General features: G+C 44.9%; 2 protein-coding genes across 10 annotated transcripts in view; one reads left to right on the forward strand and one right to left on the reverse strand.

Moving 5' to 3' along the window:
* The window catches only part of BORCS5 (BLOC-1 related complex subunit 5), a 76,885-nt gene extending 63,190 nt beyond the window's left edge, over positions 1–13,695 (forward strand). The window contains exon 4 of the mRNA XM_049822385.1: positions 9,521–13,695. Coding sequence (XP_049678342.1) covers positions 9,521–9,751 — 231 coding nt within the window. The 3' untranslated portion in view covers positions 9,752–13,695. The remainder of the gene's footprint in view (positions 1–9,520) is intronic.
* Positions 13,696–17,618: 3,923 nt separating this feature from the next.
* Positions 17,619–26,741, reverse strand: part of DUSP16 (dual specificity phosphatase 16) — a 68,830-nt gene continuing 59,707 nt past the window's right edge. For all 9 annotated transcript variants that reach the window (XM_049822372.1, XM_049822376.1, XM_049822380.1 and 6 more), the window contains 3 exons: positions 26,281–26,440; positions 25,459–25,582; positions 17,619–21,845 (listed from right to left, as the gene is read on the reverse strand). In XM_049822372.1, the coding sequence (XP_049678329.1) occupies positions 20,669–21,845; positions 25,459–25,582; positions 26,281–26,440 (1,461 nt within the window). In that variant the 3' untranslated portion in view covers positions 17,619–20,668. The remainder of the gene's footprint in view (positions 21,846–25,458; positions 25,583–26,280; positions 26,441–26,741) is intronic.

Consider the following 26,741-nt stretch of genomic DNA (forward strand, 5'->3'; position numbering starts at 1 on the left):
TGAAATTTTCAAGGTGTCAACTCTACCCCTAAGTGAGAATTGGGGGAGGAGAAGGAGGCTGGGGTGGGGTGGGGGGGTGTGTGTCAGTAATGTTAGCTAAAAGCCGTTCAGCAGTTTGATGTTCTTTTTAGATTGGTTTGCAACTCCAAATATTTGCAAATAATACTGGCTCTGATGACTTAAAGATGCTAGATGGTAGGCTGGGGGAGCGGGGTTGACCTTGTGTTAGCAGCCCTATAATTAGCATTCTGATAACAATCAGATGTGATCTGCAGAGATGACTTCATGTTGAAAGTATTACAAAGCCTTAGTGCAAGTAATCTGTCCATCTTGCTTTTTATGAAGGGTAGGGTTTCCTTAATGTTTCTGTGCCATTGGGGCATGAATGTTTCTAAATGAGAACATTATTAGCCATTATTTCAACACTGCTCTAGAGGTATGAAACATATCATTTACTAGTAATTAATTCATATGGGTGTTGTTTCTGACTGGATGTGTCATCTACCTCTGGAAGCCTGAATAAAATGCTGAATTATAGTATAGTAGAATACCCTTTAATCCAGTGTATGAACTGTGCCATACTGTGGTGTAGTGGAGAAGAAATAAGTTGTGGGGTTTTTTTGTTTGTTTGGTTTGGTTTTATGTTTTTACCAGAAGAGAAAGTGATGTACTTGAAGAGCAATTGCTGGGGCTGGCAAATTATCTAAAAGATAAAATCCCAAATCAGATAAATTTCAGCTGAAAAAGGTGCTCAGGTAGTTGTAAAACTTTCCTTTTGCTTAATCCAGTCCATAGAATTTAATTCTTGCTTATGCCTGACCTAAGCTACATGGGAACTGAAGATGAGCTACTTACTTTTCAATTACAAGTTCTTCTGCCAGGTTATAGCCCAAATTTTCAAATGCCTTCTTGCTTTTGATCAATTTGTTCTAGAGACCCATTTGTAGAAATAAACAAGGAGAGAGGAGAAATACTCAGCCTTCTGTGAATGCTCAGAGTGGATTAGAGTTACCACTGCTCACTCACTGAACTTTTGTCTGAATTGTTGATGGTTGGTGGTGGTATGTACTCGTGTTATTTTGAACAATAGTCTATAGCCTCAGAAGAGCTTGCTATGGAAAGCTAAGCTACAGTGCTTAGGATTTCCTTAAGGCTTTCCTGAAGCCAAAGGCTTACTATCAGATGTTGTGACCTCCAGAAAAGTGCTGGGACATTTGAGCTTCAGGACTGTGGAAGTATGGTGGAGTCAGTCTTGAAAGTAGCTCTTCTGGGAATGAAGGGGTACATATTCCCCTTCTCATCATGACTGGGATGCGCTTGGTTCATTTCATGTTCTGTTTGAACATGAAAGAGCTGATAGAGCTTCAAAAAGATCTTTCAGAAATTTTTCAGGTTATCTATGGCTAACATTGTTAGAGCTGACATACCTTTGAGTTTCCCTGATGAGAAGTTGTTGATTTGGACTTTCATATGAGAACTGTGTCTGTCAGGGAAAGGGCAAAAGCTCTGATTCCTGATTGCTGGGCTTGTGCCCCTGCACATCTCACACTTCAGCTTCCTTGTGTGTATAGAGGCCATATGCACAGCACATGGGAGGTAGGTCTGATGCAACCAGATGTGTTGGACGGGCTGTGTAAGTGCGGCAGGGTGCTTGGACCCATCTTTGTCTGCAATTCCCCAGACAAAAAAAAAAAAAAAGGGTGTCCCTAATAATCCTTTTACCACTTCACAAACTGTAGGAAATGGTTAAAACTCGGCTCCTTTGCATTCTCTGAGAACAGGTTTAAGAACTTTTTCTTCTTTAGTGTTCTCTTCTAGAAAACGCTTTCTTCTAGTGTGTCTAACCCTGACTAAATACGGCAAAGGTAGCATCCCCTTCCGAAAAATTTTGAAAGACCTTTTCTAGGACACCTGGAAAAGAAGACCTACGGCTACCAGGTCCCAGGTGTGATGCTGAGAATAATGTCATATATCAGACAGCTTGCAAATGTAATGATGCTTACTATTTTAGATAGCACCTTTTCACTCTGAAATGACAACGGTGGTGTTTTCTGAGAAACTTCTCATTAATGACAGTGGTCATCACTTTAAATCAAAGCTCATTTTTGATGGGAAAACCAACTTGCTTAAAGGTAGTCATTCTAACATGTTGAACGTACAGAACTGAAATTTATAGTAAAATGAAACCCTAAGGGTGAATAACATTTATAAGTGCTGTTGTCCCGTAATATTCCAGCTCTGGCTGGATATGGGAGTGTTCTGAATGAGTAATATGGCAGCAGTGTAAAATCAGGAAATGAGGGAATTGAAGGCCATGTTTTGTAGCACAATTATTAGGTAGTCTGAAATAAGAGTTGTGCAAGTTATCATTTAGGCAACAGATCAATCTGTTACAGATACAGATTTTTCCTTCTCCAGGGACAGCAAATTAAAGACAGGTTAGGAGTGTCTTATTAATTTCTGTGGAGTTGTACTCCACAAAAGAGAGGTTTTGTGAGGATGTTGTACACACAGGTTCATTAATCTTATGTGTTGTTTGGGTGGCTTTTTGTTATTTATTTTTCTTAAACTTTGTCATTTAGGAGAGCTATGGAAGTATTTCTAATGCTTTGAATATTAGTATTTTTTAGTCATGATACATTTTACAGATGACTTTTTAGATGGATGCAGATTGTTCTATGAAAGCAATTGAAAGCTCTAAAACGTGTTCTTACTAGTTAAAGTCAATAAGCTAGAAATTACTGTAAACTTTTCTTGGTGACAGTTTAGAAAACTTACTGATAAAATCAGATTTATTTTTTTTTCTTTCCCCCAAGAATCTTGTTGTGCATTTGAAAGTCTGATGGCCACAGCAAACACTAGGTTAGGATCCAGGAACACATACAGTGGGAGAGACGGTGCTTCTCTTCACATAGCGGTCCTGCCGCTTCTGTGACTGTCAGGCTGACAGGTCAGTCAAGCAAGCTGATGGAGAGAAGACCAGACCACTGAAGAAGAGAGAGCCTGGAAAGACCAAACTTGTTTTGTTCTCCCCTGCAGACTTACGTGCAGACCTGAGCCCGTGATCATGCAGCTGATTTGGAGGAGGAGGGTGGGACTGCTGCTTTACAGCCTGAGGTTGTGTTGGATTTTGTGTAATGTGAAACTGTGCCCTGAGTTTCACTTGCTTATGTTATGGTTTAGCTGTTTTGAGGGAGAAGGAAGATAAATAGCTGTGGTGTTGAGGAAAATGTAAGTAAAGTAAGTCCAGTAGAACAGGACTGTGATACGCGATGTATCCAAGCTGGAGAGCTGGCTACAGCATCTATAGCACCAGATTCCAGATGGCTGCTGGTTGTCAGGCTTTGCTGTCCATCTTCTCCCACCTCTGTGAAGTGGGGCCCTACTTTTTCAAGCACTTGGAAGTCTACTGGTTCATTAGTGCTGGGTGAGAGGTAGGTATTGTTTTAATTGTAGCTTTAGGACTCTTAGCTGTTTTGGTTTTTTTGGTGTTTTTTTGTTTTGGTTTGGTTTTTTTTAGCAACAGGTAGTGATAGCAGTCATAACTTAAGCTTGGGGAGCTGCCAGTTGGCAGAAGGATGCTGGTAGCTCTCAGGCAGGGAAGGCTCAAGTCAGAGCTGAGGGAGACGTGGGCTGCGGAGGTCAGACCGCAGGGTAGCGACAAACATATCCTGTCCAATAATGCAATATGCAGGAAGGTGGAAAAGCTAACTTCAGGAACGAACCTTCTGAATCATTTGAATTCTGAATGCTTTTGTGTAACACGAGGCCTCCCAAAATAGTTACATCTTGATATTACAGACACAGCAGCCTATCTTACACTATTGTATATCTATTATAGCTCTAAGGGACCAGGTGTGATTTAGCTGTAGATCTTTTGAAGTAGGGGCCCTGATGTACCTCTTAATACTATTAAACCTCAATGTGAGAGCCAGTTAGAATGGTTACTCTTCATACTCTAACTTGATTGCGATCCATGCAATGCTTAGACAGAATAGCCCTTGGCAATTTTTTATAGCAATGACAAATTACAGAGGGAGCAAAAGGAACATTTTGGCATGGCATTTGGTCTTGGATGTGATAAGCAAGACGTAAACACAAATTGTAATTGTTTACCTGGCAGTGGCGCAGAGGGAGGGTACTCACAAGAGCTGTACTCATGACTGGTGCTGAAGAGAAGGATGTGGGATCCTTGGCTGGGCATCTGTTTTCTGCCCTAGAAAAGATGCTACCCAGTAAGTTTATCGCTTACCAGTGTGTGGGATGAGTGGGAGAAACAGAGGATGTTCCTGTCATCAGGAAGTCATCATGATCTATTGTGCAAACTTTGCGTGACATTATCAAAGAGAGAAGGAAAGAATTAAAAAAAAAAAAGCCATTAATTGAGCACACTTGTTTTCAAGCACTACAGAAAGAGGAGCTGTCTTCAGTTTTAAGTGCGTTGATTGAAAAGTATTTTCACACCAGCACATCGTGACTAATATTTCATGCATTCGTGTTCCCGCCTGTCACTTTCTGATGTGGTTTTTGTGCAGCTGCAGGAAGGAGTTAATTTCACCCCAGCCAGGCACCTGACAATGTGAAGGGAAAGGCCGCTTGTGCTCGGAGCACTGTTCTAGCAAGTGAACTTTCTGGAATAAGGATTGTACCTTAATGGCTGTGTTTTTTTGAGTGGCAGCCACAGGGGATGGGAGCTGACAGCAAATCGTTCAGGCAGAGGGACACAGGACAAACGGATGTCTAGCTGAGCTCTTGAAGGCTGTTGCTGAGTGGGGGAGAACAGAACATCATCTTGCCTTATTGGCATTTTGAGGAGGGAGTGGAAAAGCTGGGAGTGACAGAGCATCCTCTTAGAAGATGTATTTGTTTTGCTACAAATGTCAGCAGTGCCCCTCTAGAAATTTGATTCCAAGTTTAGTGAACTTCTGATTGCGTTTCCATGTTCTGCAACCAGGGAAGATGTGTCTACCTGCAATTTTCAGTCTCACTCATTGAACTAACAAGATGCGAACTCTGTTTCCTAGACCTCAGGACACTTACATGACCGTGACAGAGATGCTATAAAACCACACCAGGTAAGAGGTGTATATAGGGCACTGGTTTGTTTTCAGTGTGGTCTCTTGAAAAGAATTGGGTAGTGTCCAGTGCTGATCTCACTCTTTTTGTGGGCTAAATTAATGTCTTTATTCTGCTTGGCAGTGTGGGCCAAGAAGAATTTTAAAATGAATGCAAGAATTTGTGGTGTGCAAGATGTCTGAAAGTACCCTCAATTGGTTTTGTGTTTCATCAGTGTGGTGTTACAAATGGGCCTGTGTAACGCAGAGGAGTGTCTGCGAGTCCTTACTGGTTGGCAATGTGAATGGTGTCGCAGGAGGGGCTGTGCTGGCGCTCTTTTAAGTGGAGGAATATCCATCTTGCGCTGTTGTTGGAAGTAATTATGAATCTGTTTTCATTTGAAGAAAGAAAAGCCCAGTAGATGTCATTTCATGTTTAAAATGTGAAGCTGAGGCATAAATTAGTGTCCTGCTGCTACTGATCCATGGAGGAGTCATGAGCTTTGAAACGGAAACAGACCCAATTTCTGAATGTCAGTGGCTGTACAAAAAAAGTACATCACGTTGGAAGACCAGTTTTAAGCTTGTCTGTTTTTGTGATACTATACTCTTAAAAGAAACACTGAAAAAACTCTTCTATCCTTTTCAATGTAGGAAGGAAAAAAATCCTGTCTTCTACTCTGGGCATGTCCAGCCTCAGGTTTCCTGCTCTAACAGGAGGAATTTTTTCTGGGAAGAAATAAACTGTGTATTGGGAACTCACACCCATTCACTGAGAACATGTCATTTTTTCCTCAAGACCAGGCTGGGCAGAACCTCTTGCTATGACAAGAATTAGGACGCCGATCTCACGTGCTGGGCTCTGCCCTCTGCTTTTGTTCTGTTGCTTCTTCACAGGCTTCAGGTCTGGTCTTTTGACTCTGAACTCTTCTGTACCTGTCAGTTGGGAGTGATGATGGCTTACTCAGTGGTGATGCTTGCAGGATAAATTGGTGATGGTGAAGCCTCGATGGGGAAGTCATCGAGGGGCTGGTGACAGTGCAGCTCCACATCTGTCATGGCTTGTGGCTACAGGGTGGTGACCTGCTGGTGGGGGAGTTGCCTACAACTGTGGTGGCCCAGCGTTGTAGGAAGCTCAAAGCAAGCAGAGTAGAAACAACGGCTCAGGTAAACACTTGCAGATGGTTGTGGGGAAGCGGAAGAGCTGCTGGCTCTGAGGCATCTTGCTGGGCTTCCCAGAGAACTTCTTAGCTGGGGTGGGCAAGAAGGCTGAGACCTGAGTGTTTTCCAGAAGAGAATGTGGCAGGGCCTTGTGTCAGGGAGGTGGGAGTTGATGGGAGCAGATTCACTCATCTGACCCTCAAGGGTGTCTTGAAAAGCGTGGACTGCCTTGGATGTAGGCAAGGGAGCAAACTCTTTGCCTAAGCTCCCCTTCTCCAGATGCTTTTTATTGCTACTGTATGGAATTAAATAGATGGGAATTAAGCGGATTCTTGTGTGTGTTCCCGAGTCATTGCAGATTCCTAAAGGACAGTTTTAGTCTCTGTGGTGGGTAAATAGGGTTGACCCTCTGAGTCCTGCAACTGAAGGCCCCGTCTGAGCACCAGAGGAATGGGACTGCGTGCCAGGAGAGGTAAAAGCACAAAGTCTGGCACTGGAGGAGCTTGCTTCAGGGGGAGGAGGCAGGAAGGATGTAAGTGTGTATTTAGGCCCGCTTCAAGGAAAGCTGCAAAGAGGCATTGGCGTTTATATATAGCAGTTAACAGGTAGCTTTTTTTTTTTTCCTAGTTAAAAAAGACCAGGTTCAGTCTGAGTAAAAATTGACCTTTCCTCACAATTATTCAATTTCAGTCCTCTTTGTCGCGTCGCTGGCTCTGCAGCTGCCGTGGCCTCCCGCAACAGGCAAACTTGAGCACTAGGTGTAGGGAAACCATAGGAAACACACACTTCCACCCTTTCTCTTTTTTGTGAGGCAGCTTTTTTTATATCCATTGTGAATGCGTCCAAAAGTAGCAAAGAGCTTGGAAGGCCACTCTGCGTTTCTTCTTCCTTTTGCAGGTCAGCTTCAGCTTCTCCCCATGTTCCCCTCCTAAAAGTCAACAGATGGAAATTATTGGAATGGAGAGAAAAGGGGGCCTTTGGGTTTTTTGTTTCAGAGCTTGGTAGATGAGAGCTTTGCCTCTTGCACAGTGCTGTGAGGCCATGTGGAGAACCTGCCTGTGGAGGAGAACTTGAACACCAGAGGAGGCTTCTGCCTGGGTCCCCATGCTGCTCGGTTTAATGAGGCGTGCTGGCTTTTGGCAGGTTTCTGACTGGCTGCCACTCCACGCCACTGTCTCTCATTAGGTAGGACATTTTTAGGCACTGGATTGAATTTACTTCCATCCCATGCAGACCTGGTGGTGGTCTGCTTTTTACACACTCTAATTTACAGAGCTAGCGCCAAGCTACTAAATTATTAAGCTGGGGTTTTAATAGAAACCCCTGTGTAGGCTTAAATTGTTTCCACTCTATTTGGAGTTTCCTGCTCTGCTGGTTTTTATTTTGTCCCGTGCATGAAAGCATGGAGGGAGGAATTCACAGGAAAGCACAGAGGCAAAGCGGAAGAATTCAGCCTGAGAGCACTAGAGAGTACAGACGAAATAAAAGGTTAATTGGTACTGTATCCAGCTCTGATGGAGGTGATAGGGGGAAAAAAATGCTTCCTAATCCCCATGGCAGTTCAGCGGAAACTTGTGTGTTTGTTTTCAATGCTGTTTGTAACTTAGGTTTCTCAATAAAACATTTTCTTGCCCAACTATTTTTGACTTGACCTCTTCCCCAGGGCTTGAAAGGGGTGTTTGTCAGCAAACACAGCTCCCCCAGTTTTTCCCCCAAACCCTGCTGCCGCCAGCGGGACAGCAGTGCTCTGTCTGGTGGGACTTCCCTCCTCGGTGGGGGATGCCCCTTCCAGCTTTGCACCGTTTCCACCCAGTCCTCCCCTTGCTGCAGGCTGTGCCCTACAGCCCTGCACCACTGCGTACTGGGTCAGGATTGCACTTACCGATTAAGTACTGTGCAAGTCAGATGGGGTCAGCATGGCTTGTATTTTAGCACTGCACCAATAAATTTGTGTTGTTCCTGATGACAGGTTGTCCTGGTTTTGGGACACAGGTACGGTCACTGTCCTCCACCAAATGGGTTGACTGTCACACAGTTAAAGTGAGGGATGTTGTTTGAACCTGTGCTTCGTGGTAGACCAGGAGTTCTCAGCACCGATTCCCCGAGGCTGCTTCATCACGAGCAGTGACCTCCTTCCTCTGCAGGTAATTAGACAGGAGAGGTTTGGAAAAACGGTGATAAGAGGTGGCAGTGAGCTAAAACTGGTCAGTGGATGTCCGCTCCTGCCCTTCACTTGTCGGCCACTCTGGGCATGCGCCGAGCCCCAAGCGAGGGGACGAGGACAGGGCGAGCATGGTTGCAGGATGCATGCCCACTGCTCAGACACACTGGTTTGAAGACCCAGCCCACTGGAATGACTGGGGTTGTTGAGCACAGCTACGGCGAGCCGAAGCAACCGAGCTTCAGGTGTGTGCTTGAGAGCTTGGAGCAGATGTGTTACCAAGCTCTCTGAATAGATGGTACATCTTACAACATGTAAAACAGCTTAAACCGTCCGACTCGGCTCATGTGAGTACAGTACTAGCAGCTATCAGCTGAATCCCGCCTGGAGTTTGCAGGTCTGGCTGAAGAGAAAGTTGGGCTGTGAAGTATAAAGGCTACCTTCGTCACTCAGTGGCAGGAATAGCACTGCAGTTCCTGTCATTGTCATCATGCTCGAGCCATGTTTGGGTACTTACCGTGTTTAATTGCATGGCTGATTTACTTAATGTCTCTCCTGGGGTCACTCATAACACTTTTATTTTTAGGATTCGGGGATATTAGGGACACTAGCAATCCACTGTGGCTCTCTCTCAAAGCGGGAGTTTTCCAGATGCCGATGGTAATAATAGCAGTAGGTTCATCACAGAGCAACCTGGCTAAGGCAATGAAATTAGCACTGGCAAGTGTGGTAGAGCTTAACACTTGCAAATGAACAATCTCCACCGAAAATACACTACAGGTGTAGGTGGAGGCTATGAGTTCCCTGGATTCAGGTAACTTGGAGGATATGCATATGGTTTATTGGGAAATTCCTGGCAGTGCCTGTTTTTCAACCCTGTAAATAAAGAATTTTCTGATCAAATACTCAGTGTTTGGGTGTAGAACTGAGGTGGTCATATGTCCTCCCTGGTATACAGCTATGAATTATCCCATTTCATGACAAACTGGTTATGTACCTACAGAGGAGCTCCTTTGTTCCTGGCTGGTATATTAGTGGGGCATCTAAGGTGCTTCTCGACTGCTTTTAGGAAAGCCAGTGTGCTGAAAGGCCTGCGGTAACAGTTGGCCTAACGTGCCTCGCTGTGCTTGTTGTTTTTAAACAGATGGACCTCTCTGTGGAAACTCTTTATAGCTTCATGCAGGAGCGTCAGAAGAAGTATGCCAAGTATGCGGAGCAGATCCAGAAGGTCAACGAGATGTCTGCCATCCTCCGGCGTATACAGATGGGCATCGACCAGACGATCCCACTGATGGAGCGGCTGAACAGCATGCTGCCAGAGAGCGAGAGGCTGGAGCCCTTCAGCATGAAACCCGACCGGGAGCTGAAGTCTTAGCTGATCTGGCAGGCCCCCCCTCCTCACCTTCCACGCTCCAGCGTTCAGCACAGACGCGCTTCCAATGGGCTGAACTGGCAGATGTTTGAAGCGGACGGCGGTGCTGCCTGACTCTCTGCCAGGGCATCAGAGGAAGAGCAGCGTCAGCTGCCAGAACTGCGCAGCCAGGAATCCAGGAGCTCCCCGGTCCTGTCATCTGGAGAAGATGATTTACCATTCTTGCATCTCCCTCCTCTTGCCCTCCTGTCTCCTTTACCGCTACCACCACCTGTGCTGAGACATTTGTTTCGTTGCTGTGACTAGATCGGGGTTTACAGAGGAGGAGTTGTCTTTCATCTGATTTCTGTTTTTTTACTAGGAAAATTCAAAGGGATACGGGGTGTGACAAACCCTCTAACATGGTTTTTGTGCCACTGGGGTTTAAACAATTAGATGGCTGGCAGGTATTTCTGAGATGCCCTGGCCTTGGAAATGTGTGTGGTTTATAGGTGAAAGTGTGGGAGCCAGGAACTGGCTTATTAAAATCTGCCTATTATCATAATTAACATGGTTTGCATGGCAGGGTTTTGGCATGTCCTCCTCGAGGCTTCTGTTTTTATGGGCTCGCTAATTTATGAGGCTGTAAAGGAATAACTGTTCCAGATACGTATGTCTGTTAATGTTAAGCAAGCCTTAGCGTTCCTCTCCCCCTTGCCCTGGCAGTGTCCCTGTGCCCCAGCTGGTGGCATTTCGTGTCCCTGACCTTGCACAGTGATTCTGACAGGTGCTGGCACCGACCTGCTCACTTTGCCTCCCAAAGTTGGACGTGAGGTGTCTTTTTTTAATTTTTACTGGGACACTCCAGTTATCTCGGTGCTGTCTTTTCTACCAGAGCGATGCAGTTGTTTCTTTACCTTCAAGTGCATGGGCTTGGAGGGGGGAGAGATGAGAAGTCCTTTGGGTCTTTGCGTTGGCTTAGCTGCCGTCATGCCAAGAGTTTGCCTGAGCACGGTGTTTAATGACTGAACCCACGTGGCCCTTTGGGACCGTGCTCAGCAAACTGCTCCAAAGGCAACAGGACGTTCTTGCCTTCTTCCAAGCCGAGGGCCCTGCTGGAAGGCAGGCGGTGTGTCCGTGCCACCCGGGTGATGGGCTGGCCCGTAGGAGACGGGTTGGTTGCCAAGTCTGTCACTGGTCTGCTGGATGCAGGCAGTTTGCGGCACCTCTCCGAGCTTTGGTTTCTCCCTGTATAAAACGGGGATATTTTACACGCTGCTGTAAAAATATTTACGGATCTAGAAATAGGGTTTAACAGCTGGCGTTGCCATTGCGTGGCAGTTCTTGTCTGCAGCAGAAAGAGCATGAAACCAGGAGTGAGGAGTCCTTGGTTTGCTGTGTCAGGTGTAGGTTTGTGTGTGTTACATTAGCCCCAGGATGCTGTTGCTGGCAAGGAGGCTGAAGCACGTCCAGGAACCCCAAGGGTTGTTGTATGTCAGGACTGCGATTCCAGTGGTGAGGACAGTCCTCTTTGAGAGAGTCAGTGACGGCCCATCTTCCAGTACATCACAAGGCTACGTGACTTGCCAAAGGCAACTTGCTTCGATGCCTCTTAGTACTTAAGAGTACTTAATCAGCAAAAGATGGTCTCTGACCATTTGGGAATAAAAGCGCAGTAGGTTTTTGATGGTACTAATTACTGCCTGGCGGCAGGAAGCAACTGGCTGTTCTCTTCTTGCATTCCCAAAGGCCACGTAGCATAGAGTCAATTTTTGTGATACAGACTGCAGCCAACTTAGACGTGTAGCTGAACCATAGCGGTGACTGGACCCCAGGGCCTGCTGAACACTGTCTGAAAGCAGAATCCCATAGAAATGATGCCCTGGGAAGAGCGATTGACTGCTTCAGAGAGGGCAAGGAACTCAGCAGATTTTCTAGTAAAGGCAGCAGAGTGGGCCTCTTTGTCTGCTGTTTCCACCCCAGTTGTTGTTATGTGGTTGTGTATATGTAGGTGTACGCTGTACGTTGCACAGGATATAACATCAGGCTTCCATCCTTGCTCATGAGTCCTGCAGTATTTTACACTTGGTTTGTTAAAAGCTCAGATGAGACTTAACAACCCACGAAAACCTGCTTGTCATGGCCATGCCCATGAGTGTCCTCATTGTCCATCACAGAGTATGCCTCTGCCTCCCACCATCAGACACACCAGAATATTCAGCAGCTTTAAATAGCGGCTGCAGGCGTTTTTGTCCTCCTTGTCCAGATGATGCTGTCTGGAAGTTTAGAATGTGCGACATTCAGCCGTCTGCCAGACGGGATCATGAATATCCCACACCCTGGCATGCTGGAAGCCTATACTGGTGGGAAGATCCTGATATTGGATCTCGAGGCAGGGGCTAGGCTGCAGATGCTCTCTCCTGTAAAGCTTCTAGACATCTGGCCTCATGCTATTAAGTATCGGATCAAAGCATTGCTTCTTGCAGTGCTAATGAGGGCAAGCGAATAGTATTCCTATCTGAAAGCTGCAGGAACGAGGGCTGCAAATCAGTCCCTTCCTTATTTGCTATAAAACACCTAGACATTGGCTGATAATGGGAGAAAAATGCTTGTTCCTATGAACGCTGGCCTTTAAGCTTGTGGCTATGCTGCTGGGCCTCCCAGCTAGAGCTTTCTGAGCAGCAAGGGTAAGTTGTGAAAAACATTAATAGCTTAACGAGAAAGAAATCGGAGCTGAAACGTGAAGGCTGACCTCTTCCAAAGCACACGGGTCATCACCTTCATTCCACAGGTGATAAAGTGTTGTATGGGTACCGTAAGATAGTGTGCACCCTCTAACAGTTCTCAAATGATGGTTTACAGTTTTATTTAAAACATTGTCACTAGCTTCATTAACTATAAGTCTTTGGACCTCTCACCGAGGGGAAGATGTTTCCTGCCACATCTTCGTGAGCTGCTGTTTGTTGCTTGGCTGCTCCTCATTTGCCTTGCTCTGTGTGCTGCTGTCAGCTCCATCTCGGATGCAGGTGGTGCTCAAGGTGAGACACTTGCTTTGCTCCCTTTCCTGCTGTCTGGCAGAAGATTTGAGATGTGACTGGAATTACCTTTCTGCTTCTGAATTTCCTTTTCCAAGCCAAATGCTGTTGGAGAAGGCCTCAGGTATCTCTCATGAATGTACTAGCCGTTCCTTCCACCACAAAGTTAGTGCTATGAACAGAGAATAATCTGGTGTGCTCCACTGAAAACAAACATTTCTGTCCTTTTCTGCATACTGAGGTGGTGTGTGGTACGGGCTAAGCTGCTTGATACGCAGTCTTCTGAAAAGCCGGAGAACAGGCTGAGTCTCTGGGTCTGTGGTGGCCCGCTGGCCTGAGCTGCTCTGGTTCTTCCCCTGATTCTGCTGTTGCGACTCCCTCCTTTGTGCTGCTGCTGGTGCTTGTTGCATCCTACGCTGGTCAGTGTGCTACACGCGTGGAAGAGGTTTGCTTTGTTGTTTCTGTTGTTTTTGAAATTTAATGCATTGACAGGGTGCTTAAGTGCCAACCTATCCGCAGGGCAATTTCTGTGAAGATCTGGTGAAGGGGACAGAAAAGAGTTTTCGTGTTGGTTTTTTTTAAATATATGTATTTTAAATTAAATATATTTAAATATATTTAAATATTTAAAGTGTATTTTCCCCTCCTCTAAGCTTTTACACAGAAAGAGTAAAAATAGGTGTTTTCACAGGCCCAACTGTTGCATGAGCCAGCCCCTCTCTCTCAGACTGCGTGCCAGTGGTTTCCCGAGTTACTATTGTAATGTCCCTCTTGTACCCGAGCTGCCAGAGCGTATTTGGATTACCAGTCTCGTGGCTGAGCGCTCCTCGGTTTATGGGTGGTTATCCTGCTCGCAGACTTGCTCTGCTTTCAGCTCCCTACATGCTATGTGTTCCACAGCTCCATCATTAAAACATTTGGTATTCGCTCTTTTCCAAGCGTGTTGTTTCTCCGGTTGCCTTGCTTATTCTTCATTTACAGCGCACCACTTCTTGCTGTGATGTCTATGGACAATACAGACGCTTTAGCGTGGGAGGTCGTATCTTAGCTTTACTGCTTTGTACACGGAGCCCACCTTCGTGCCACGGAGGTGGCTGGTTTCAGCTGCTCTGGGGTTGACTCTGGGCTGGGACTGTAAGGAAATGTGTGTCCCGGAATGAAAATAAATGTTGGGTTTTTTGGATGCTGTCCCAATTCTGGTTGGCACTGCTGTCCAGTTCAAATAAATGATGTGCACAGCAATGCTTGTGGCTCACCAGCAGTGGGGCGGGACTGTAGTTCAGCTGGCTGCCTATTTTTCTGTGCTGGTAGCCTCCTGGAGGTAAAGCAGAGGGTCTGGGATTAGATGGGCTCAGATACTTGTCTAAGACTGCAGCTTCCCTACACAAAGCACTTGTGGTGAGACACCCTCTGCCTGTTTTGTTAGGGCACATGCACCCAACGGCTTTACTAAGATTCAGCAGGAAGACTAAACATGAGCAGCAAAGCATTTCTCATTTCTTTTTTTTTTGCTCCCCCCCCCCCCCCCCCCCCCCCCCATCTCCCTGCCAAAAAGAGACCATGTCCTGACAGACACTTTACATCCATTCTTTGCCAGATCGCAGAAGGAACTAGAGCTGGGCATCCTTGGGCAGGCTGGCTTTCAGGGTGGCCTCTGCCCTGCCGGCTGCTCATCTCCTACAGATTCCTCACGCATCACTGGATGGGTCGGTTTGCACTTTTAGCCAAAGTTCAGCCTCTTTTCAGCTGGTCTGTGGTACTTCTCTTGAGGGTTGTTGGTTTGCTTTCAGCTGCCACAGTTAGGTTTTAATTTCTTCATAATGGGAGCCTGAATGGGACAGCCTGATGCACAGAAAGGAGAGTAACTCACCCCGTGGTCCCCAAAGCCAGGGTAGGTCTGGGTGTGCTCAGCAAACCTACAGCATTGCGCACCTCCTCAGGTGTGGGGGAGGAGAGGAGCACACAAAGGGCAATTCTTAGTGTCAGCTGCCTAAAATACCTAAAATAACCCTTTTTGTCTTTTTAAAAGCTTTTTATTTTAACAGATGGAGAGTGAGCACTGACCTCATAGGGGAGCTGTGACGGTAATATGATGGCCTACTGCAGGACAGTAACGCAACCAGAAATAAATGAGGATGGCTGTAGATTTTGTCAAAACCTGACTCCTAGTCGGGTATGTGAACGGCTACTTTATACAGAGATTTGAGAGAACTTCCCAGTGTAGCTTACAACTAGCAAAAGGGCTTCCCAGCCCCAGTGTTGGGGAGCTAATTGTTGACAGCCCTGTAATCTGCAAAGCACCTGATGCCCACTCTGCGCACGGAGGTGGCAGGAGCCTGCGAACTTGGTGATCTTAGGGAAGCCCAGCTTTGAAAACATCCCGACATGGAGCTGTTTCCAGCAGAAACAGGTTAGTCTAATAAACTTAGAAAATCAGTGGTAGAGGTGAGTAAGTGGATGTACCTGCAGCAGAACGCTGTTCTCCTGGCATTGGGGAAGCAAAGCGGTGATGGACTCTCACCTGCTGCACAGAGGTGCTGAAGAAAGATGTAAATGTACAGGGTTTTTTGGCTGGCTTGGTTGTTTGGGGTTTTTTTTAAGTGATTTGATGCCCCAGCCTTATCACTGCCTGTACTACATCACGCGTGGGTTTTGTACAGCATTGGTGCTTGCTGAGGGTCCCTGTAAAGAGCAGCTGAAATCCTTCCAGCAGGGCAGTTCCCCAACTCTGTTTTACAGCATTTTGTGCTAGGAAAGCAGCCCCTTCCCAGAGGGGTGGGTATTGCAGGCTAGAAAAAGCTCCCTTTCCTTTTCTATTTATAGTGGCTGTCATTAATATTCTCAAAGTGCAGAACAGCCGAAGGCTCCACTGCAGAAACACTTCAGTTTGCTTCAGAGCAACTCTTTGGCCCCGAAGGCCAAGAAGTTCTCTGTAGGCATGGTTCAAAGGGAAAGGCCAGTTGCCAGGCTAAGCCGGTACATTACGAACCCTGTTCTTCTACCCAAATTCCCAGTTGTGGTTTTGTGTGTATAATGTAATGGTGGCATTGTGTTATAATGCTATGATGTCTGGAGTACTAGAATTACTCTACTTTTATCTTGGAAACTTTAAGAACAAATAACAGGCTAGCCAGTTTGGTCCCTGTTTAGTCAGGGTGTGGCTAATTAAAATGTCTAGGTAGGCGAGTTTGGCTGAATCTCAGTAATTTCAGATTTAACAAGCGGCAGTAACAGCCTTATTAGGACTCCAGTGCTGTCCCCAGGAGAAGCACGAGGCCACTGTTCTGGGCTTTTGATACCACCACTTTCTGGTAGAAATCAATTTATAACTTGTGCTGTGAGTCAAAGCGTAACGAGCAGCTAGCAGATAAACACATAGTACGCGTAGCAGCTCATGTAATTACCACATTTTAATTCTCTTCCTTACCGCTCCCCCCAGTCCCCTTGAAAGCAGGGCTGCCTGATCATGCTGGGGGCAGGTTTGCCCTGTTTTCCTGTTTGTGTCACTCCAGGAATGTAACTGTGATGGTTACCTCAAGAGCCTAGTGACCTCGGGGACCTCTTCCCAGTAACGCCAGTCAATGAAATGAAAATGAAATGTTGATGACATGCATGAGACACATTTCAGTTGCCTCTTGGGTTTTGACTGGAGATGGAGTTAGACTGTCTCGTCACAGAGCGGTCTGCTGGCAGGGGCAAGAGCAGAGGGATGGAGGAACAAGAGCAAAGTCCTGCCAAGCAGGTAAAAGGACGAGTGGTGAAAGCTAAAGTGCGTGCTTCAAAAAACAACTTGAGGGAACAGAGCTAGTCTGACCTACTGGGAGCAGAAGTGGACTTTGGAGTAGGGTGAGGGAAGCTAGAACAGGTAGATCTTGGAAGATTGTCGAGTCCACCTGTTTTGTAGGCTAGCGAGCGGATGCCATTTAGGTCTAGTATTGTGCATGGTTCTTGTTTTACCATCTAATGGATAAAAGCTTTCTATCTAAGAGCTGGTATGTCTTGTTTGTAGAAAGTAAGCACAGAAGCTCACACTGGTTGTTAGCTGTGCTCTGGCTGATAGTACGGCCTCTTCTAGAGAGGCCAAAGATTCTGCATTTCCCTTGCTGGGATGATGCTTTGAAATTCTCTTTAATAAAAAAAAAAAAACCACAACCCCCCCCCCCCCCCAAAACCATTCTGTTACTGCACCTGAGTTTGAAGATGCTGTTACAGAAACTTGTAGGCTTTGCCATCTAAGGAGATAACCAAAGCAGCCATATTCTACTGCAGGATTTAATTTTAATGTATGTTAGGTTTGTATAACCTATTCTCTGAAGGAGCAATGAGGGGCATACTCCTCCCTCCCTCAGCAATCTGAAATTGCTCTGAATGCTTCAGGACTGGCAGAATCAGTCAAAACAAGTATTTAAACAAGTAATTAAATTCTTCTTCAAGTAAGAAGTATGGGAGTCAAGAAAAAAGCATGGGGTTCGTTCTAGGTAACAATCAATTTGAAATACTTGCTTCAGAAAGGCTAGCACAGCTGCCTTGGGAAAGGTTTACCCACAACAGTATCAGACGTTGTAAGGTGTTAACACAGAGAATTCCCACTGTTGCTGTTGAAGGGAGCAGAAGAGGTGGGGTGAACAGGTAAGAGGCCTAAGCTGTTAGTGGTGCTGTAAAATCACCGCTGCTTGCGGCAGGCGATCCAAAGCTACCCCATCTGTGTCACTCATTAACAGGCACGCATCCGCAGAGAAGGACACGTACGATAAGGACGAGTCCCCTGCTAGTCCTGGGTGCTGGGGAGCAGGTCATACTGCAGGCGGGTAATGCACACTCCATGGCCAGAGGCATGCAGGCTCCTTCCTCAGCCGTTCTATATAAACAGGTACCATTTCTGATTTTATTTCATCATAACATACAGGTAATGCTCATGACACAACAAGATGAGAAACTCACATCTCTCTGAACCATTTAAACAGCTTGCCATACACCAAAGAACATTATATTCATATTGAACATGTACACATTTCCCCCCTCACATCCTCCCCTTTGCTTTCCAAACTTCTACAAACCATTTCCAGCATTGTTCAGGTACGGGACGCTAGTTCAGATAGGAGACAGGGCAGCACCCTGTGCAGGACATGGGGTTAAGGCTTCCTCCTACAGGAACCCGTCCCCTAAAAATACTGAGCCTACAGCTTTGATTCATTCAAGGACTATAGTGTATTGGAAATCAGGAGGAGCCAGAAGGCCTGATTTCAGTTCCTCAGAAGGCAATTAATCAAACAAAACCCAAACAAACATATTTGTATGTATAGAGAGAAGGGGAGAACACACGTCTGTGAAGGAGCACAAAAGACAGGAAGCTTCTTCTGGCTCTAGGGACTGATTTGTGTTAACCCCCATTAACTGATTTAAATCAAAGGCATGGGCTTTTACTGAAATCTGGCTGAGAGGAGCACTGCTAAACCATTTACATAGCATGTATACACACTGTGTGTGTATATACCTGAAAATAGCTGTAATGTAATTGCTTTCACTTGATAGTTAAACAGAGACAAGTGGCAGTATGTTTAATGAATAGCCAAGACCTGACATGCTTTCCAGCATGGTGTAAACCTATCCCTTGCCCAGACTACCCCTTCTTCCAGCATCTCATACACACAGCACGAACACAGCCTCTGGGTTCAGTTACTCCTGGTGCTGCCTCGCTGTGCCTTTTGCACTTTTGAGGATCAAGTTAATCAATGCTGTAGCTTTCAGTGCTATTTTCAACAGTCCACTGTAGGAAATTAAAGTCACATCCTAGCCACAAAACAAAACAATGACAGAAATCTTTTCCACTTTTCAATATAGTAAAACCTGAGATTTGAGTCACAAACAAGCTAAACTTACAGTAAAAAAACCAAACATAACCCAAGCTGCTGACTTGAATTAGGGCTTCAGTTTGCTGCTGACGAATTTTTTTTAAAGCTGTTGGCCAGGGGTAAGTATTTGTTACATGTGATTTACAATTTTCAGCTGCCTGCACTGAAACGGGACAAAACAATATAGTTCCCCACCCCTGCCGACACACATGTTCTCTTGTTCTGAGGGGTGCTGGGGAAGACTGAGATAACAGGCACGCAGCTCCCACGGGAGCAGGAGGGATGAAGCTTTACTCTACCTCTTGCGGCAATGCGCGCACATAAAACAATTTGAGCAGTGGCAGCCAAGGTACCGCACGAGTGGCGAGCTGGAGGGGAAGCAGCTGGTTCTCTGTCAAAAACAACACAAGAAGGGCTGTGCCCGATCTCCCGTAAAACACTCGCGCTGGCAGCAGGGAAGTGACACCTCCCTGAGCTGGTGTGTTCCCCTGGGGTGGTGAGGGTGAGGATGCGGAACTGGCCAGGATGAGCTCGGCTACAAGTGTCACAGCCAAATCACGCATCGGCATGCTGGGAAACCAGGACCCTACGCTGGGATGGAGAACGATGGCCAGTATCGAGTTCCTTAGGAGCTGCGAGTGCGGGAGGTGAGCAGGCTTCCCACTAAAGCTGTCTATTCTCTAACCCCCTTTCTGTCACTATGAGATGGGATGCTGGAGGTCCCCTTCTGTTTTCCTTGGACAGCCAGCCAGACTTCTCTTTCTCAGATGAAGTCAGCAAAACTATCGAGAAGCTTCTCTCTCCAAGTCAACGTGGTTTGGGTGAGGATGTTGGGATGGAAAAAAACATCCACCTGAATTACCCCCAGCCCACACGTGACTGGAACCATATATGATGAGCAGTTCCTTAATGGTACTGCTCAGTTAAGGACAAAAGCCCATCCCAACTCATTTTTAGCTTTAAAAAACAAAACAAAACAAAAAGCCTCAAGAGCCACCTATTGAATTGTCAATTGGCATGAAAAGGATGGTGCAGTATTGTACCAGCCGCTTCTCTTGCACATAACCCTAAGTATTAACCACTCCATATAGCTTAGAAGCCAAAGCAGCTACCCCTCTCCCAGAAGCCAGCTTACTATCAAAAATACAAATACTGCTTATTTTATGTTTCAAAAGACTGGCAGAAACAGTCATAGATATGGTTCATTTGTCTTTTTTAAGAATTGCTGCTGACCCAACTGAAACACTTGTGCGTAGACAGCTTTAAAAAAAAAATAATAATCAAATGTGGCTAGTAGTTACTTGTTCACATTGCTTATGAACTGACTACCAGCATCTGGCAGCCATAAAGCCCTAGTTTATTTTTTGTATTTTTGAGGTACTGGGTTTTTTGTTTTTTGTTTTTTTTTCTCTGAAGCGGCTCTCTAGCAAATCACCTAAAGCCTATCCATTAGAACAATAGTTACACCAGTATTTACATTTGTCTGAACTGTCTGTTCAGACCAGCCTTGCTGTAACCAGTCCCTACATCCTTTGGAATCGCTCCCGGTCTCCTTTCTTACGAGAAAAAGGTCTCCCTCCAGAGGTTGGCTCAGTGTCAGGGCTAAGGTGCACTGGTGAGGACATGGGGCATGAGGAGGGGAGAACAAAACTAGCTTTGATGGGTAGGAGCATGCTTCAGTGGAACCAGAGAAAGGGTTTGATACCAAGAGAGCTTCCTTTTTAAAAGCCACTGAAAGGATGTGCAATCCATTGCATATAATTGCTTCCTCTGTCAGGGAAAGATCTTTGAAATGTTCTGCCCTTCTCCAGGAAAGGGGAGGAGAAAAACCCAGCGGTACACTTGGTCTCCTCGGGCAGACGCTCACTTATCATTTCTTTGCCATATTAATCTAGTCACTGTGTTCACACTTGAAGCCTTGCATTTCTTCCCTCCCTCCCCCCCTTTTTTGCAGGAAGTTTGTTCTTTTCAGATTCACAGGGACCTCTCAAATGCTGAGGGAGCAGCCTGGAGGGGGAAGCAACTCGGATACAGTCACACAAGCCTGCTGCCCCTCAAGACACTTCAATGATTTCCATGCTGCCTGAAAAACTCGACTGACTGCCTACTTTCCCCAGTTCTTCTCTGGATCTGTTGTCCGACATGATGCTCTCCCCAAACTCCATCTGGCAGCTTCTGCGCTTAAACTGCTTTTCAAAAGAGCTTTCCTCATGCCAGCTCCGCCTGGAGTCACCTCGATCACCCTGCTTCGCCCTCCTGCGCACAGCACAGGCTTGGTCGCAGCCCGTGGGCAGCTGACTACAGCTGTAGGCAGAGTAAGCAGCACTGTTCCCGTAGATGGCGGAGGCAGAGTAGAAATGCGAGGACTCGGTTGCAAAATACCAGCTGTTGGTAAGGGACGTAGCCGATGTCTGGGGAGCCAAGATGTCCGAGTGCCAGCCTTTGAGGCCCAGCCCAGCAGCCGACTTCGCCAAATGCTGCTGGCTGGTGGAGAGACCAAACAAGAAGTTCGTTCGGTAGTTGTCTTCCATGCTCCCGCTCCGGTGGAGGGGGTACAGGAGCGACCGCTGAGTGGTGGCACTGCTGCTGGCTCTCCCCAGGTGGTGCCGTTTGCTCTGGCTCTCCAGCTGCCAGGGGTTCTGGGGTTTCTTGGGAGGGTTTGCTTCCTCTTTGTCAGGGCTGGTTTCTGGGGTCTGCTCCGAGACCTCCTGGACAGGGGAGAACTGACACAACTTGCTGCTGCCCTCTAAAGCAGTCGCGTGTTTGTAGTATTCCAGGGTGTCTTCGGAGGAGGCAAAGCCCTGAACTGATGCAGTCACACAGTTGCTACTTGTTGAGTAGGATACAGATTTGATATCCAGAGAAAAGGAGCGCTTCAGCCGGTTGCTGTCTTCCACCTTATCTAGGGAGACGTGCAGTCCGTTTATGCCCTGTACCAGTGGGCCATCTTCCAGAGGGGACAAGTGCCCGCACGGTGCAGCGCCGCAGTCCGTCGGCTTCTGTTCCACGATCTCGGAGGTAGCAGTAATGCAGAGCTGGTTAGCGGAGAGGCTGCTCTGCCCAGCTTCTGGGACCAGCACATGTTCGCTGCTTTTTTCCAAATGCAGAAGTTTCAGCTTACTGATATGTCCGGGCTGAGCACTCTGGTTCTTGATCTTTTTCTCAAAGTCCAAAAGCTGGCCCAGAAAGTTGAAGTTGGGAGAAATGGTTGGCCTTTTTTCTTTCACAAATCTGGAAAGAGGGGACAAACAAACCAAGAATTAATTTAAGGACCTGCTGCTCAGACCTGAGATAACACTAGAGCAATTGTTGTAAATGTTAACAGCCTAATTTAACTTGTCAGGATGCCTGGACTGAGGTTCAGTCATGAAACACGGATGGAGAAAAGAATAAAAAGGCAGCTTTTAAACAAGGTAATGCTGGATGCTCTCAATTCTTTCTGTAGCTTACTTAAAGGTGGCTAAAAAAGGGACAAGCAAGCTGCTTTTTTTTTTTTTTTTTTTTTTTAACCTCTTTATGATGTCCACAACAAGGTTTGAGTGAATCATTTTCTTTATTTTACTTTACCACGGGGATCTCTACTACCTCGGTTTCTGACCAGAGTTAAGAGCTGCTCAAGTTCTGCATGAACAGCATCAGAGCTCTAGCCAAGAGACCCTGGACTCCCTTGCGCTGCAGAAATCAGACCACCTTCCCCACCGTTCAAAGGGATGAAATCCCATGTTTCATCTCTCTCATGCTGTTGTTACTGCAGTGAACGCTTCCTACCCCGTTTATCTTTGTCAGGCAAGACAAAGAGCTCTGATATATGCTGACCTTATACAGTAAATGTCAGTGATTTCTACCATATGCTGGTATTGACCACTGATACGATCATCAAAAAGAACAACAGAAAGGAGCAAATGCAGCATTAAAACAAAAACGCTCTCTCAAGCGCTGTAGGTGTTCAGCAGTAAAGGGCAACAGTATTACCAAATCACTACAACAGTTAACCTATTTTTGAGTCCTGTAGGAAGCAGCCCGACTTGCAAATGTGTGCCAATCTAAGCGTGCACGTACATACTCAGTTGAACATGAAGAAGGTGCAATGCATACTTAAAATGTTTTCTCAAACCAGGACTCTAAAGGTATGAAAGACTTAAGTATTGTAAGTCATGTCATATACTTCAAAGTTAAATACAAAAGCATACTTCCTACCTGTCTGGTCTGCAATATAGCTAAATAAGTACTCTCTATTTTTTACAGGCTGTAAAACAGAAAGCTGCCCAAATCCTTCCACCTCTTGTTTGGTTTGTTTTGTTTTTTTTATAAAAACATTCCTGGAACTATGATAAACCAGATGACAAGGGAATTAACAAGGGAAGAAACCTTGAAAAGCTAAATCTAGTACAAACACACATACAATGGATCACTGGGAAAATCAAATATTATTAAAAATAAAATCTCTCTGGGCATGTGTACAGAAGGTGACTGTACAGTCATTAAAAACAGCATGAGAAAAACTCAAAGGTGTACTTGTGTGTATGTGTACACACTAGCACAGAAGCAGGCAAGCACATGAAAAATATCAAACAAAACCTGCATTTTTGTATTATGGTTTTTTTCAAGTTGCCAAACAATAAACAGTAGTAGAAATAGCTGAGCTGACATGATAATCTGGAATATCAGGTTGCACAAACTGATAGTGGAAGCTTCCACCATGAAGTGTAAAAGACTGTCAAATAGAGAAAACTAGTAAGTCTCCTCTGGGGAGATTCTTTAGCTTGATCTCTTAGCATTTCATTTGGGGGCTTGTATTCCGGTGTGAGCAGCTCGCGCACAAGAATTCATACAGTCTTCATTTGTTTTTTTCCACTGAAAGCAAGATCCTTATGGTAAACACTGCGATTTCTGGCCTGTGTTCTGCTAGCCTCTCCAAAACTCTCTTCCTTCCACTTTCTCCTCATCGCAGTCCTAAATTTAAAACTAGCTTTTTAAAAAATGAAAAGGGTACAAGAAAGTCTACTGGATCCCCCTGACAAGTGTTAAGGCTTTGCAAACTTTTTCATTTAAAATTGCACACTCTTTTTTTCCAATTGGAAAACATGCATAACATCTAGTTCTGATGTTTATTTCCCCTGTATATAGTCCATTATACAAAAGAAAAGATTAAAAACATTTATTTCCTCAGATCTTTCACTTCAAGTAACAGTGTCACCTTTTTATTTCTGTAGTAGTGTCAAACATTTTATCTAATGACTTCCATTAACTCAGGTAAAAGTATTTTTCTTTCAAGCTTTGCCAACAAGAGATCACAAACCAATGAGTGAAATGTGCTGCAGACGGTTCTCACTAAGCCATATCAAAGGAAATATAGCAAAATATAATTAAATTTCACAGTAGTTGTTCAGTATCTACAGTGCAAAGAGAAGAAGAGCTAGGATGATTAATCCTTCACACTCAATTCACACTTATGGTTAAGAAACAAACTAGAATTTAATGCAGAGATTTCGTGGAAGAATTTAGCAGCAGCACTTCAGAAGTTCCCTGAAGCATGTGCATTTTAGAAGTGTTCAGTATTCTACAGCTCTAACCTCCAGACCACTACAGCCTGAGACCAGACAGGTTTTTTTAGTGACTCAAGCTCATACCTTGCACAGTATCCATCCACTTCCACTAATTCATCCTTATTGTCTATACCTGTATAACTGTGAGTTTTCAGCTACGCCTCCTAACCAAACCTGTTTCACCATACATGTTGAAATTACTGCACAACACCAAACTGTCAGCAGGCTTTAGTAAGAAACTGTGGAAAATTTCCAAAGGCAATGGGAGCTGGTTGTAGTTCAGGCACCTCTTACATGCAATTTTTTCACTGCATACATAATTATGTTCATCAGCTTAAAAGAAAATGCCCCAGGGAAATCAGGCTCCACAATGGAATATCAAATGTTCATCCCTCCATCCTTATCGGTGTTTTAGAGATGGTGGTAGCAAACACACTAGTGATTTTGAAGGTGCTCCTCTCCACCTGGCTCCAGCGCAATTGTTCAAATTGCCTCTGCACAACGCGTGTTACAGCGACATGTCAGCTGTGCCAATTAGCCTATAAAGCCTATCAAAAAGAAAACCATTTTCTGTACAATGCAACAAAGCACTTTGTTAAATGAAATAACAGAAGTCATGGTAAACTGCAACCAAGCCACCTGGAGTGTAGTAAAGTGTTCACAATCCAAATATAGAAAAAATGGTATTTGAAAGGTTAAAAAGCAGGGGAGGGAAGAGGGTCTCCACAAAAATTCCCTAATGACACAATTGCTGATACTTCAAAATACTTTCTCCCAGAGTTTTTGGTTGACTTTAGTAGCAATAAAGAAGCTTTCTTAATTCCTAGACATTTCACCTGCAGGCAGTTCTTTGAGAGCATTACCAAATACCAAACTGCAGTCAACAGATGCAGCCTAGCATTTGTCATAAGCATGTCTCTTTAACCCTATCCATTCCATTCTCTCGCTGACTTACAAGATACTGTTATAAGCGTGCTGTAGCTGTGTGTGTATATGTCTGTACATACACACACATTTAATAAGCAGTTTAAATTCCACGTATTTGCCTACTTGGAGCAAAGACCAACATCAGCATTTTGCAGGTGGGCAATTAATATTAGCTGTGTGATGTCTACACAACACCATCAGTTTGGTTATGGAGGAAGCCTACATTTAAAAGAAGTGTGCGCAGAGGCCAGGGAACTACCAGACAAAATAACATGTCAGCTTCTACCCTTGGTCATACAATCTTTTATCATTCACCGTAAAAACAAGCCAACAGGCACAAGAATTAGTATAAAGGGAAATTTTCTCCTTACCTGTAAGCTTCATCTAAGGACATATCCATTCTCTTCATGATATATGCAATAGCAATTGTGGCAGAGCGAGATATTCCAGCTAAACAGTGCACTAACACACGGCCATTTGATGCTTTTGCTTTTTCTACATAGCAAAGAAATTGGCAAGTGTCAAACTCGGCAGCATTATACCATGATGAAAAGTTTGCAAAGCAAGCAGTTTTATTTAAAATTGTTCCAAACTTCCAAATTAACTGCTAATTGCAAATCTCATGGAAGCTTTAAACAAAAATCACTTATTTTCTCTAGCACTGTATAGCATCGAGTATAGAAAAAACATGCAACTACACACAGGAAACATACTGCAGTTACAGCATACCGCTTTTTAATACGCACATAAACAACCCTATTTAGATGTCTGGGAAAGGTGATTGTTTCTAATTTTATGAGCAAGTAAAAAGCAAGCATTCATGATGGAACAATTTAGCCAGTTCAAATTTGGCTAGCTCACTTCTCAAAGCTAAAGACAGGATCCATATGTCTAATTTTCTAATTCGTTCTCTGCAGACATGTATCAGGCATCTACTAGGTTGCCAGAAAGTAGAGTTGTGCTCTTAAAAAAAGTGTCTTTGTTCCATAAGTGCTGGAACATGCAGTGGCAGAATCTCCCTATGTTATTTTGCTTCTGTGTTTATAAAGTGATGGTGATCATGTATGTAGATCCTTAGGGTATTTTCATACCACCCAGAAAGCACTCGGGTCTTCTCCAGCCAAAACAGTAAGGCAGACCCACAAAGGAATCCAGAATCTGTTTTAGAGAGAGAATTTAAATTTTCTTCTCACCTATAAAATCAACTGATTTATCCAACCAAGGCAAAATTTTCTCACAAAAGCTGTCGTTCACAGGCACTCTCAGGAAATGGGATTCTGGAATAAAATCAGGCTTTGGACAAGTATTGCTGGCATTCAGTACGTAGCCAATATCATTCTGCTGCATCAGCTCCTAGGAAATAGAGAAAGATTAAGCCTAGAGAAGTCAAATGGTACCTTTGGCACATTACAAGCCTAAAAACCAAACTGAGATTCGTGTTGGAATTGCTCTAGCTGTATTAGGGGCATTCTTTTGTGAAAAAAACAACTCAGCTTTTGATTCTTCAACTTTTAATAAGATAGCCAGTGTGTCCAACTAACACATGAACTGCAGAGCCCATAAAAACAAGGTTAACAAAGAACAGAAATAATGGTGGAATACCTTCTGCTACTATGAAGCATCACTTCCAAGAGATTTTTTGCTACTTTGGTTT

The sequence above is a fragment of the Accipiter gentilis genome, chromosome 18, assembly GCF_929443795.1.
Source record: "Accipiter gentilis chromosome 18, bAccGen1.1, whole genome shotgun sequence".
Lineage (NCBI taxonomy): Eukaryota > Metazoa > Chordata > Aves > Accipitriformes > Accipitridae > Astur > Astur gentilis.